Source organism: Alexandromys fortis, unplaced genomic scaffold, assembly GCF_014885135.2.
Source record: "Alexandromys fortis isolate MF-2015 unplaced genomic scaffold, M_Fortis_MF-2015_v1.1 scaffold_54, whole genome shotgun sequence".
In the NCBI taxonomy this organism is placed as follows: domain Eukaryota; kingdom Metazoa; phylum Chordata; class Mammalia; order Rodentia; family Cricetidae; genus Alexandromys; species Alexandromys fortis.
The window spans coordinates 5,772,209-5,784,950 of NW_026067958.1; the positions used below are offsets into that span (position 1 = coordinate 5,772,209).

At 38.4% G+C, this 12,742-nt stretch overlaps 1 protein-coding gene across 1 annotated transcript in view; it reads left to right on the forward strand.

The window, feature by feature from the left end:
* The window catches only part of Myo3a (myosin IIIA), a 179,962-nt gene that overhangs the window by 35,645 nt on the left and 131,575 nt on the right, over window positions 1-12,742 (forward strand). Inside the window, 3 exon segments of the mRNA XM_050152716.1 lie at window positions 4,317-4,393; window positions 9,679-9,824; window positions 12,060-12,125. Of these exon segments, the coding sequence (XP_050008673.1) occupies window positions 4,317-4,393; window positions 9,679-9,824; window positions 12,060-12,125 (289 nt within the window).

Genomic DNA, 12,742 nt, shown 5'->3' on the forward strand with positions numbered 1-12,742 from the left:
AATAGAGTTGACCTTGCAGCTGTAGCGGGGAGGGAAGGACTCCAAAGCCACAGCAGAGGTTCTTCCTAACCCTCCAGAAAGAGATGCATGGGGTGTGGTCTGATTTCCCCAAGACACTACATCTGGTTCTCTTAAAGCTGTGGCTAGAATGCCTATAACCTAACAGAATTCAGTTCACAGATTTACTTACAAGTCTGGGGTCAGCCCTAAATTTGCAGCGTAAGCTATGGCAGCAGTAAGGATTTGGAAAGTTAGGGGAGTCCCGTAGTCTGATTGAGTAAGGCCCACCTACATTGCAGAGGCTTGATCTGATTGTAGTCCATAAGGGTAAATGCTGATTTACCCAAAAATCACCTCCACAGAAATATCCACAATATTGTTTGACCAAGTATCTTTGCACCATAATCCCATCAATTAGACACATGACAGTAACCACTGCACTGCCTTAACCTCAACTGCAGAATGATACTCTTAGATGGTGTAAAGTATTTTATGGCCTCTTACAGTGAAAATTATATATATTATAAAATTATATATTATATATTTTATAAAATTATATATGCACATACATATATTTTAATTCAACTCTCATTCAGTTTTATCGTTGTTGTTTAGAATTTTGCTTTAACGATGTCTGTTTAAAATTGTCTAGAAATGACATATTAGATATTTCTAGCATCTCTCTGGAACCCTGAAGAAATTTCTGAACACCAGTATAAATCCTATGCATTTCTCTTCCTGGACCTGGGACTTGTGAAATCAGAACAGCCAGCAAGGCTTTTTTGCTGGGCCTAGAATAGCCTGAAAATTCCCCAGCAAAGCAAAAGGCTGGAGATCATTAGCATAAACCTGCGTCGCGTCCCTGTGGGTGTGATTCTGAGTAGATTTCTACTGCCTGTTCAGCGTGATCTCTGTTTGGCCTCCTGCTCCTTTCCATAATGTCTCCCCATCCTAAGTGTTCTGCCTGGAATTTTCCGCCCTTCAGCGTCTTCTCTCTTGAGATGATTATGTAACTATTCACTTTGGTGACTAATTCCTTTTGTTACTCTCTGGACAAACTGTCTTTCCTAATCTTTTTACTTCCTGGGGCTACTGAACTCATGCTTTAGGTCCTTGTGGCTTTTGAAAGTAATTTATGCCAATTATCCATAGTTCTGTGCTTTTAATCTTCTTAGCTGTTTTTCTTGCGGGAATTTGTGGTGAGTAAAAATGCAGCTCACCCTAAAAAAAAAAAAAAAAAAAAAAACCCTGCTTCTGTTCAGCTTTATTTCATTCACTGGAAGTAAGACTTTGACAAGCTGTCTGTGGGGTTGAATCTTGGTGAGTGAAATGATCTTGAGGCATAATGGGAACTGGAGAAGCATCTCGAATGTGGGTTCTAACAAATGCCATCTTGGGTCCTGCTGTCTCAGAATGGGATGTGCTCCTGTTTTTAATGTTACAATCACCTCATATTCTCAAGAACACCTTTCTGACATAGTTATATTGTTCACTTATTTGTGTGTTTGCGTTTTCTTTGTTTACCACAGTTTGCCCCTGAAGGAGTGATGCGTAATTTGTTTTTCTTAAAGATCTTCGATGACACCAAATGACACAAGAGTCTCCAAGGGTGTTGTAGTCTGTCACCTGAGCCCTGCCAGTGGTCTTTGTAGGGGATAGCAACACGGGTGTGTGTGCAGACTACTGTTCACATTCAAGAATAGTTATTGCTCTGTCCAGTTATTATTGTAATGGCATCCTTTAAAATAGCTGTCAGCAGAGAGAACCACCTCTGTTTCTACGGGCAGTGTCCTTATTTAGATTTGCTTTTAATCTTCAGGCTATTTGATCAGAACCCTTGAAGGCCAACTGTTTGCCTCAGAAAATCCTTAATGCCATATGAATATAAACTAGAAATGTAGTACAGTTTCCTATAAGCACAAAGCCTCTCAGCCTTAAAAATTCAAAATTGCCTATTGTCCTTGTGAATTTGCTGTTTAAGATCTAAAGTCCCTGGGACTTTGGATTTAGAGTTCCTTTGTTCTAAGCAATATAAACTAACTCTGACCAGTGTTAAACCAGGATGTTGTAGACAGTACTGGCTGCTCAGGGAACTGAGGGAGAAGTTGGGGTGTGGCTACTCTGGACCTCTGGAGGGAATGAACCTTCTTGCTGCCGGCTAAACTCTAATACTTTGCCCTCTTAAGTGTCTCTATTCATAATTCACTTTTTAAGAAACATAATGGAATGCCAGGATCATATGCCATGCCTCTGTATTCTGTCCTTAGCGTTCTGCCCATTTACATTCCTGTGTCGTGTTGAAGGATGTTCAAAGCTGTACAAAGTATACAGCTTTGTGTATGAATTCCAACTCTAGCTCAGATGTGACCACTTACCAAAAAATGCCACTTCTTCTGGCATAATCTTTATGCCTAGAAAAAAAATGTTAATTAGCTTAAAAAGTCACTTTCCTACTAGGAACAAACCTTGATTTTTATTTTGTTATGTGTGGCCTTTTTTTTAATTCTCTTTCTCTTTATATATCACTTAAATGACATTTGAACTGCTAAGCTATATTTATCAAATAGAGGCAAAAATAATAACCAAGGGTTAACTATGACTTAGCTTTTCTTAAGTGATCAAATGCCCTTAGAGTAAGTTTTAGAAAATTTATGTTCATTTTAAATTAAAACTTCTTTTAAAATTCTATCTATATAAATTGCTATACTATCATGCAATCCAATTTTAATTACACTGACTTTAGTTCATAGATGATATGAAACAAAATAGAATGCTTAGAGCTACGTTTAATTTTTCTCATTTATAAAATGTATGGAACAGAGGTAGAGGCTGAATTTTGGAAAGAATGTATTATGGGTTAATGTCCTTTTCACATGGTCTGTTGGGAAATATTGATGATGAACTTTAAGAATTCTTTAGATAATTGCCCTGGAATTTGAAAAAAAATAATATATAGTAAAGATGTTATTCTCTAATAATTAATATTTTGCAGGCAAGCTTTAAAGAAACTAAATTAGGACCATATTTATGTCCAGCTCTACAAGTTCCAAGGGAAGCAACTGACACAGAACCAGAGCCTAGTCCCTCCCAGACTGGTCAAGAATCCTATCGCAGAAGTGACAATTTGACCAAATCCGGCCTTTTAATTTCACAGTAAAAAGTAAATGTTATCTTGAGAGAATAAAGTCTCAATTAATACTTTCCTCTGCTGGGCTCCTCAGATAAGCAGCAAGAGAGCAGCCTTCTTGGGACTCACTGAGGAGAGGACTTGACTAAGCAGGGACATCAAAGAGTGAAAACTTATGGCCTAGATGGAGTCCCTCAGAGGCCAGGAGCAGCACAACGTAGGCGGCACCTGCATGAGGAGTATTTATGAACGCCAATGGAGAGATCGTAATCCACAGTTGGTGTTGAAGTTTAGGGGAGTTATTTCTAACTAGGCAGAAATAGTAGAATGATGAGCAGAGCGTTCGGCTAAACGTGCTCATTATAATTTGTAAGCTCTCTAAAGAAAAAAAAACGATTCTAACTGGATGGTAATGAGGAGTGTACGATGCTATGTGTGTCTCAGAAAACAAGAGGAAGTAGCTGTCGATGCTTTAATCAACATAAAGAAACATTAGCCATCAGAGGAAATAGATACATTTAAGTTCATTTAAACATTGCAGTGTGTGTGTGTGTACACTGAAACATCATGAGGTTTCTCATAAATGCGCATAGTTTTGTGGGGTTTTATTCAGTTAAAAATAAATTTAAATTTTAAAAAGAAGCAGGTGTTAGTGCAGGTGTTGGTTTAGGTAGAGGAAAGTAGATTGAAACGTTCAGTCAGATGATATATAACTAGAACAAGGTTAGCAAAGTAATTGTATATGTATTTTCAGTTCAACTTCTATGGGCATATAACCTTATAGAAACATTCTTTGGTTCACTAGAATTTGTTCAGGGGAAGGAAGATGATAACAAACACCATTCAAATAATAAATACAAGTCAAACTATGTGATACAAATAGTTTACCATGTAGACTATCAGAAAAGGTAGAGAGCACTGTAATTGGGCAGAACAGAAGCCACCATGAAGAAAGTTAAGCCTTCAGGCAGGGCTAGCAGTTGGATAGAATTTGGATATGGAAAATAAAAACAGGAGGGCCAATCTGTATTTTGGATAGAGATCCTGATTGGGCTCCTTAAAGGTAAGGATCAAGTCCAGCGGCAGCTCTGAGGGAACAGACTTCTGATGTGAATTTGTGAGAACACAGCAGCTAGAATCTCTTACATGAGTGGTTAATGCGGGAAACCATCTCCTCTCTCCTCTCTAGGTGTGTCTGCACAGCTCAGCAGCACCCGGCACCGCCTCAACACCTCCGTAGGAACGCCATTTTGGATGGCTCCTGAGGTCAGAGAGTTTTGAAGGAGACAAGTTTTCCTTTTCACGCGTGCTTTTTCTTTCCAAATGTGCTGAAACATACCACAAGAAAAGGTTTTCTCTGTTGTTTTAATGTGGGGTTTGTATGTGAGCAAGAAGGAACAAGGGGAATTCTGGGTAAACTTGCTGTGAAGGAATGCGTGAATAAATTGAAAGATGAGCAAGCAAATCGGGTGAGGTAAAGAGATTGCTTGAAGGTTTAATTTTTCTTGAAATTTACTTTTAGTTGTCAAGCATGTATCTGTAGTCTGGATATTTCCATACTGTTTTATTTTTACTCTTTATTGCTATTACTGCATTTCCTTTATTATTTTTCGGTGTTTTGATATCGGGTCTCTGTATCCTCTTCCTTCATTCTTCTGAAGGCCAGCATTGCAGTTGTCACTGTTGGTCTGAACCTCTAAAAGTGGCAGCAGTCTGAGCTCACCTCAGACAGGACTCTGACCCGGTAAACACGTAGCATCTTCAGAAACAGTGTGAAGTGGGTTTCTGTTTGCCGGGGAAAGCCATTACTTTCCTATTGGACCCTACAACGCCCAAATCTGGATAAGGCATCTGGTTCTCTATTAACTCAAACAAGTCTCCAACAGATCAAAGCCCTATGCTAGTTCCCAGGTTGTTTCAGCTAAGCTTCCCTCCTCCCACAACATGACCCCTTTAATTGGAAAGACCCCCTCCCCATACACAATACACACACCGTTTTTGCTATCTTCTCTGATCTGGGAGATAGCCATGCCAGTCTTCAGTCTGCTGCTCTCCATCTGTCCTTTCCCTCTGCTCTTTTCTCTGCCCCACCCCATCACACACACACACACACACACACACACACACACACACACACACACAAGATAACCTTGGCAGACTGATCCCCATTAACCTTTCTTTCTACCCATGGAGCAGTCTAGCTCTGTGGTTCACTATGCCCTCACTTACATCCACTATTTGAGTACATTTTGTTTTTAAATAATAATCAACATTTTAAGAAAACCCTTGACCTTATTAGATTAGATTCAGGTCCATCAACCTATGTGATGAGTTCCTATGTTAAATCACCAGCCTGGGAACTAAGTGCAACTTTAGTAGACTTTTTTCACTATTACCTTAGGGGACTGGTAGATAAACTCCTAAAGCATCTGAAAGTTCATGAATTAAACCTTCTCCCAACAGACCTTATTTAATGTTTTTAATCTTTTTAATTATATTGATCAATAAAGAGCACTTAGCTTTGAAAATGCTCTTTGTATCTATTGGGAAAGCTTTGCTATTTATATATGATGTTCAGGCAGCAAAGGGAGAAGTTGTTCAAATGCTACATTAATACTGCAAAATCTTCCAATTAAATTTGTTTGGAAATGAAATCCTGGTATGCTATTTCTGTTTAACTATTAATTCAGTTATTACTTATTTTTGAAAAGTTAAAACATAACATATAGGAAAAGGATACAATTTTAATAAGTGTTTTTGAAGCTCCAATGGATTAAAATCTTTTTAACTGGGACCACATCTGTGAAGAAATGAAGTCATAGTCATGCAAAAGCCAGCACAAAAGTCAATGAAAAATCTGAAATAAGAACCTCTTCAGAATTTGTTCAGATAAAACATCAGTATTTTTAAATTTTACAAAAGTGAGAAGTCAATAAAAATGTAATTCTATGCCAAATATTGTACTTTATTTACTTATATTCATTCTTGAAGCATAAGATGATTGTAGTGTTATATGAGAAACATTTAGACTTTATATTTCATGTTAGTTTATAGTAACAAACTCACAATTATACATTTGCTTGCTTGCCTGTAGTAGAAGGAGTCCTTTACATGTGACTGCTAGTCACCGTTCTGGTGTCATTACTTTGTGCCTGTTCTCTTCTCTCTGTTATATGTGCTCTCTGATCCTGAAGAGCATGCTCCGAATAACCAGCTTTCTACCTGCAGGGTATCCCACATGCCCCATGTTTTAGTAATAGCGTTTCTGCTGCTCTGGAGATGCTGCTCTGTGCAGAACACTTACCCGGCATGCATGAGGCCCTGTGTCCAGGGAACCAGGGTAGTCAAAGCATTTAATGACACATTTATAAGAATTAGAAGGAAACAGGTAAACACATCCAATATGCTCATCATTAAAAAACGTCATAGTGTTTTCAAAATTAACCACTTGCAAAGTGATATTCTTGGTTAACATTTCAAATTTTAATTCTATTTTAAAGACAGCATGCTTTGCCATTTTCTCATCTTCCTATCATCTATCCTCCATCGTCTATACATCTTTCTATCATCTGTCACTTACCCACATATCACCTATCAATATTTACCTTTTAAACAAGGCACTGATATGTTTATATTCAGATATTCACTGTTATGGCTTTCAGTGCCAGCTCAAAGGGAACTCATTTGTCATGAAGAAGTAGTCTTTCCTGAACAGTGTATATGAAAGATGCCAACTCAACTCTTGAAGCCCACACAGGGATGTTTTTTGATATTTGCTGGATTCACCAATGAGAAATGTCCCACAGAGACTTCCATACTATAGTTAAGTGGTGAGGATTTAAGCTGCCATCACCCTCAAAATTAATTTCTGTCTTGTGAGATGACATTCACAAAATTTGAAACTTTTTAAAAATAATGGTTCCCAACAGCCAGTAAGATGGCTCAGCAAGTAAAAGGGCTTGTCATGAAGCCTGATGACCTGAGTTTAAACTGTGGAACCCACATGGCAAAAGGAGATAAGTCCTGCAAGTTGTCTTCTGAACTTCATACATGCATTCTCTCTCTCTCTCTCTCTCTCTCTCTCTCTCTCTCTCTCTCTCTCTCTCTCTCGTGAGCGCACACACACACACACACACTAAATAATGCTTACAAATAGTGGTTATTTTAAGTATTTGTCTTCATTCCCATAGATAACTGTAGTTCTTAGTCCTTATCAAGGAACTTTCTCTTGCAACAGATAGGGAGATCATTACAGAAAACCATACCAATCAAAATGCATAGTTCTGGAGTCCAGACCCTTTGGATACATCTACTAAAACACTCCTGCACCTAAGGCTCAAAGATTATTGCAGATGACTAGGTGGAAAGATTGTAAGAGCCAGAGGTGTAGTCGGAGACTACTTATTTGTTCCTAGCTTCCCAGACTCAAAATAATCACGCAAAAACTGTTTTAATTAAATCACTCTTGGCTTATCAGCTTTAGCTTCTCATTGGATTGCTCTTACCTCTTAAATTTCTATTAATCTGTGTATTGTCATGTGGCTGTGGCTTACTGGCAAGGTTCTGGCACATCTGTGGGCAGCTACATGACTTATTTACTCTGCCTTCTTTCTCCAAGCGTTCAGTTTAGTTTCACAGCCTAGCTATATTCTGCTAAGCCACTGGCTGAAACAGCTTTATTCATCAATTAATAAAAGCAACACATAGACAGAAGGACTTCCCACACCACAGAGGAACGGGGATTTTGCTGTGAGATTGAGCCTCTAGTAATTTCAGAACCTCCACCCAATGTCTCACCAGCATGACTACCTAACATGAGCTGAACAAGGATAACAACAGACATGCAAAAGTGCATGGCAGGGCCTCCACAAGTGTTCAACCCCACACAAAGAGCTGCGGGCAACTAAGGAATGCTGGGAGCAGGAGAAATAGTCTTCTCCAGAAGGAGCACAGCAATTGGTTATCTAAAACCCTAAACACATTCATACATGTAACATTTTGCAGACTGAGAAGGTTGTGTTTATATATTTAGGAATATATGTGTATATGCATATACATATGTGCATGTAACAATAGTTAACAGAAGAATAGGGCCATGAATCTCAAAGAGAACTAGGAAAGCTATATGGGACAGTTTAGAGGTGGGGAGGGAAGGGGAAAATGATGCAATTATACTATAATCTCAAAAATAAAAGAAATAAAAATAATGAATGTTTTTCACCATGTGAAGCTGAATTTCCCTTCTGTAATCATTAATGCTAACAATGAGCATTTGTATCATTGTTTTCAGTCTGTGGGTTGTGACCCCTTTGGGGACTGTAAACAGAGACTGCATGTTCATTTCTCAGCTATCCAGATGTGAATAATCACGCAAAAACTGTGTTAATTACAACACTGTTTGGCTGATGGCTCAGGCGTACTTCTAGCTAGTTCTTACACCTTAAATTAACCAATTTCTATAAATCTATGTATCACCATGAGGTTGTGGCATACTGGTAAGGTTCCAGTGCCTTTCTCCTTCGGCAGCTACATGGTGTCTCCTTGACTCTGCCTGCTCTTTCTACATCACTGTTCAGATATCCCACCTGGCTTTATTCTGCCTGCTATAGGCCAAAGCATCTTCTTTATTAACCAATGGTAATAAAATACATTCACAAGATACAGAGGGAAGGGCCACATCAGGAATGACAGATCAGATATTCTGCATACCAGATATTTGCATTACAATCCATAACAGTAACAAAATTACAATTACGAAGTAGCAATGAAATGATTTTATGGTTGAGAAAATGTTAAGGGATCACAGCATTAGCAGGGTTGAGAGCCACTGATTTATAGGCTTCTTACACATTTAGAAGTGTTATGAAAGAAATTTTATTACAATATTGCAAAACCATTCTCCTCCCCTTATTCTTTTGACTGTCACATTTGGTTAGTGGCAGATGACTGCAATTTGAAAATCCAGTGTGATTCCATAAGCCATTGTACCTTTCCATTGGTGTTTATTTTTATTGAGTTGACTTTTTTCTTATTAATGGTTTAAGCCATTTGCATTCTTCCAAATTTTTCTCATTCATCCCAGGGTACTTTTGCATTCTAATTGCCAGTGAGGTTAAAGGTTATTTAATTAAACTGCCCTCAAGTTGATTTCCCTTGATTCCTTCACTTTCAGTTCTCTGGGATCTATTTTTCTTTGCTGCTGGGTGGCTCCGCCTACCCTCTTCAGCTGTTTATTAAACAAATATCTGACAGTCATTAACTGTGTGTTTGATCCCATTCCACACAGGACACCATTCCTTTCTTCTTTCTGATATAGTTTCTAAACTATTTCTTCTCATAGGCCCTTTCTTCATACATTTGCAAACCTGCTATTTTATTATCTATGCTCAGAATAAAAATATTACTATTTATATGATTCTTTTTCCTTCTAAATTATTGCTTTTTATCTTTAATTGTCTTTCAACTTAACCAGTTTAATCACTTGGACTTTTCTCTGAACATGTTGCTGCTCGCTTGTTGAAATGTTGACACTTTTCTGCTTTTTCTTCTAGGTGATTGCATGTGAACAGCAACTAGATACCACTTATGATGCTAGATGTGACACATGGTCCCTGGGCATCACAGCTATTGAACTTGGTGATGGAGACCCTCCACTGGCTGAGCTGCATCCCATGAGAGCACTCTTCAAAATACCAAGGTCAGGTAACCAGCAGGTTCAAGATTTGTGACCTATTTTCTTTCTTTTTCTTGTGACTGACTTCTCATCATGGAAATACTCAGAAGTGTTCTGGAAATTTTAAAGACAAAGTCCCATGTAACCTAAGCTGTCTTTGAATTCACTATATAGCTAACGCTGACCTTAAATTTCAGATCTTCTTGCTTCATCTCCGTTGGTGGGCTTACAGATATACACTACAATGGCCACCTTAAAGGTGTAGCCTTAGCTACCCTTGAACTAACCATCTGGTCTTTTTATCTTCAATATATTCCCACCACCTTGTACCACTACAATTGGCTAATTTCTCTATTATTTTAAGTATATGCTGATAATTTCTAGATGTCTCAGAAAGCCAATATGAAAAAACTGTTCATCCTAAATATAGGTGAGCTATTCTTAAAGATCGTAAAGATTTTTTCTGATTCCTTTATTCTAAGGAAAACACACACACAGCTTGTATTCTCAGGGGTACAGAAAGAGTGGTACATGATAGTTTTTAATTATGTACTCTATTAATCAAAGGTTGTGATTTCAACATGTGAAGCCATACCAGGAGTAGGAGGTGGGGCACTGAATGCTGTAGTCCTAAGGAAATAATGCTGCCATGCTTGTTCATTCTCAAGGGGATCCCTTTGGAATTGATTATGTATAATTAAATGTTTCTAGCAACACACATTACAAGTTGTTTATTACTTTGGAATTTCCTGTGTAGTAACTCTGAATTATGACATTTACATCATTCTGTTTTTTCAATATCCAGTATCTCAAGTTTTATAAAACGTGCTGCTTTTTTTGGCATAAGATAGAAACAAATTAGAAGAATGAGAAAATCCTCTGAATACAAGCTTAAAACATTTCATTAAAATTTCAAATATAGCAGAAATACGTTTTTTCTTACTTCTGTAGTCATTCAGCATATAAGGTGAAACTATATATGCCCAAGGCCACTTTAATTTTGTTATAAACCACCATGTTTAACCCCATATTGTCATCTTGATAATAAGAATACAAACAGGAAGAATGGCAACCACTGATCTGTCGTGCCAGGGTGACACTTAGTCTACCGAGTGTTTTGCAAAGTGCTTCGTGCTAATTGTTTCCTATTATTTCTGCTGCTAGTGTGGCTTTAAAATGGAACCCTGAGAACACTGGTTGAAGAAATATATTGAAAGGGGGAATCTGAAAGCCTACAGTTTTGGATATTGTGAAATTATCAAACCTCACTATACACAAAGCAATTCAGTATAGCTCACCACAGAAATTATCAGTGGACAAGAAACAAAATAAAATTATTAACTGAAGAAAAGCAATCTTTTAAAAGTGCAGTTCAGCAGTCTTGGTCCTTGGGACTGAAAGGCACGTTGATGTGATCCCTTTACGTGCATAGCTGCGGTTGGCGTTAATGAGCCTGTACCGACTGTACATTAATTTCATTACAAGCTGTTTAAGGAGCAGTGCAGGACTGAAGACAAAGTATTTTTCATCCCCTGATGGAAACAAAGAGCTGTTAGAATTAACATAAAGCGGCACTTCAGCAAATTTAGCCATCATGGTTGATCAATGTTGCTTGATTACGGAGTCACGGCAGCCTCACTGTCAAGTGCTGTTCCTTTGTGTGCACAAATGCACCAAAAAGGAAAGATTTGTTCAGCTTAAAAGACAAAAGGAATTAATAGCAAAATCTTTTAAGTGGCATTCAGAGCTCTATCGCTAATGGTATTTTTCAGTTCTTTGCTTTTGTCACATCCAAACTCATGCTTTCTGCCATGTTTCTAGAAACAAAGGAACAGCTCCAAGAGGTATTCTTCCCTTCTTGCTGCAGCTTGCTACCTGTCCCAGTCCTCTGTGCACCATGGTTGTTCCTCGGGGATTTCTGTAGAACTCAGAGAGAAAACTCTTTCCCCTAGTGTTTGATAAATATTGGCATTTTCTCCTAGGGATTTCAGGTAAAAGCCAGATGAGTCTTTAGGAGAAAATAATAAGCATAGCAGGAAAATGGGTTATACATTAAATGCTTTCAGAGAAACTAGGAAGCTGTCATTTTATATAAAGAATGATGAATAGCTAATTATCTTTCTTGGAAATGGGAAAGGGGGCAATCTTTGATGGTACAGGCAGAACCTGGGACCACAGTAATTCCTTGATCTCAGGCTGCTTTTCATATTTCACCATCTGATCAATGTCCAACTTCCAACCTTGATTCTTATTTTCCAGGAATCCTCCCCCTAAACTAAGGCAGCCGGAGCTATGGTCAGCAGAGTTCAATGACTTCATTAGCAAGTGAGTAGCAATAGAATCTGAAATAAAACTGAAGCAATACCAGCCTTCTGTGGCTTTGAATGCTGTGAACGGAGGCCATTGGCATCTGAATCCTCCTCTTATTTCTAAACTGTTAAGCAGCTCCAAGGGTCTCCAAAAGCCTCTACCATTTCCTTAGAGAGAGAGAGAGAGAGAAAGAGAGAGAGAGAGAGAGAGAGAGAGAGAGAAAGAGAGAGAGAGAGAGAGAGAGAGAGAGAGAGAGAGAGAGAAAGAAAGAGGGGAAAACAGAAAGAAAAAGAGAGAGACAGAGAAAGGAGAGAGGGAGGGAGGGGAAAACAGAAAGAAAAAGAGAGAGTGAAAGAAAGGAAGAGAGAGGAGGGATCTTTATTATCCGCTAAGGGTTCGAGGAATTTACTCCTGCTTAAATAATGATCTCTGGGTCAAGTTCATTCACCTCTCTGTAACCAGGCTTCCAAGGATCCTTTATCATCCTGGAACACGTTCATCTGTCCAATGCCTTTGTAGCATTGCCCTCTGCTTCTCCCACCTGCTCATGTCTACTACCTATGCAGTCAGTTATTTAACCCTTCATTTGTCTGCATCACTGACTCTTACTGTACAGCCAGGGATATTTCATT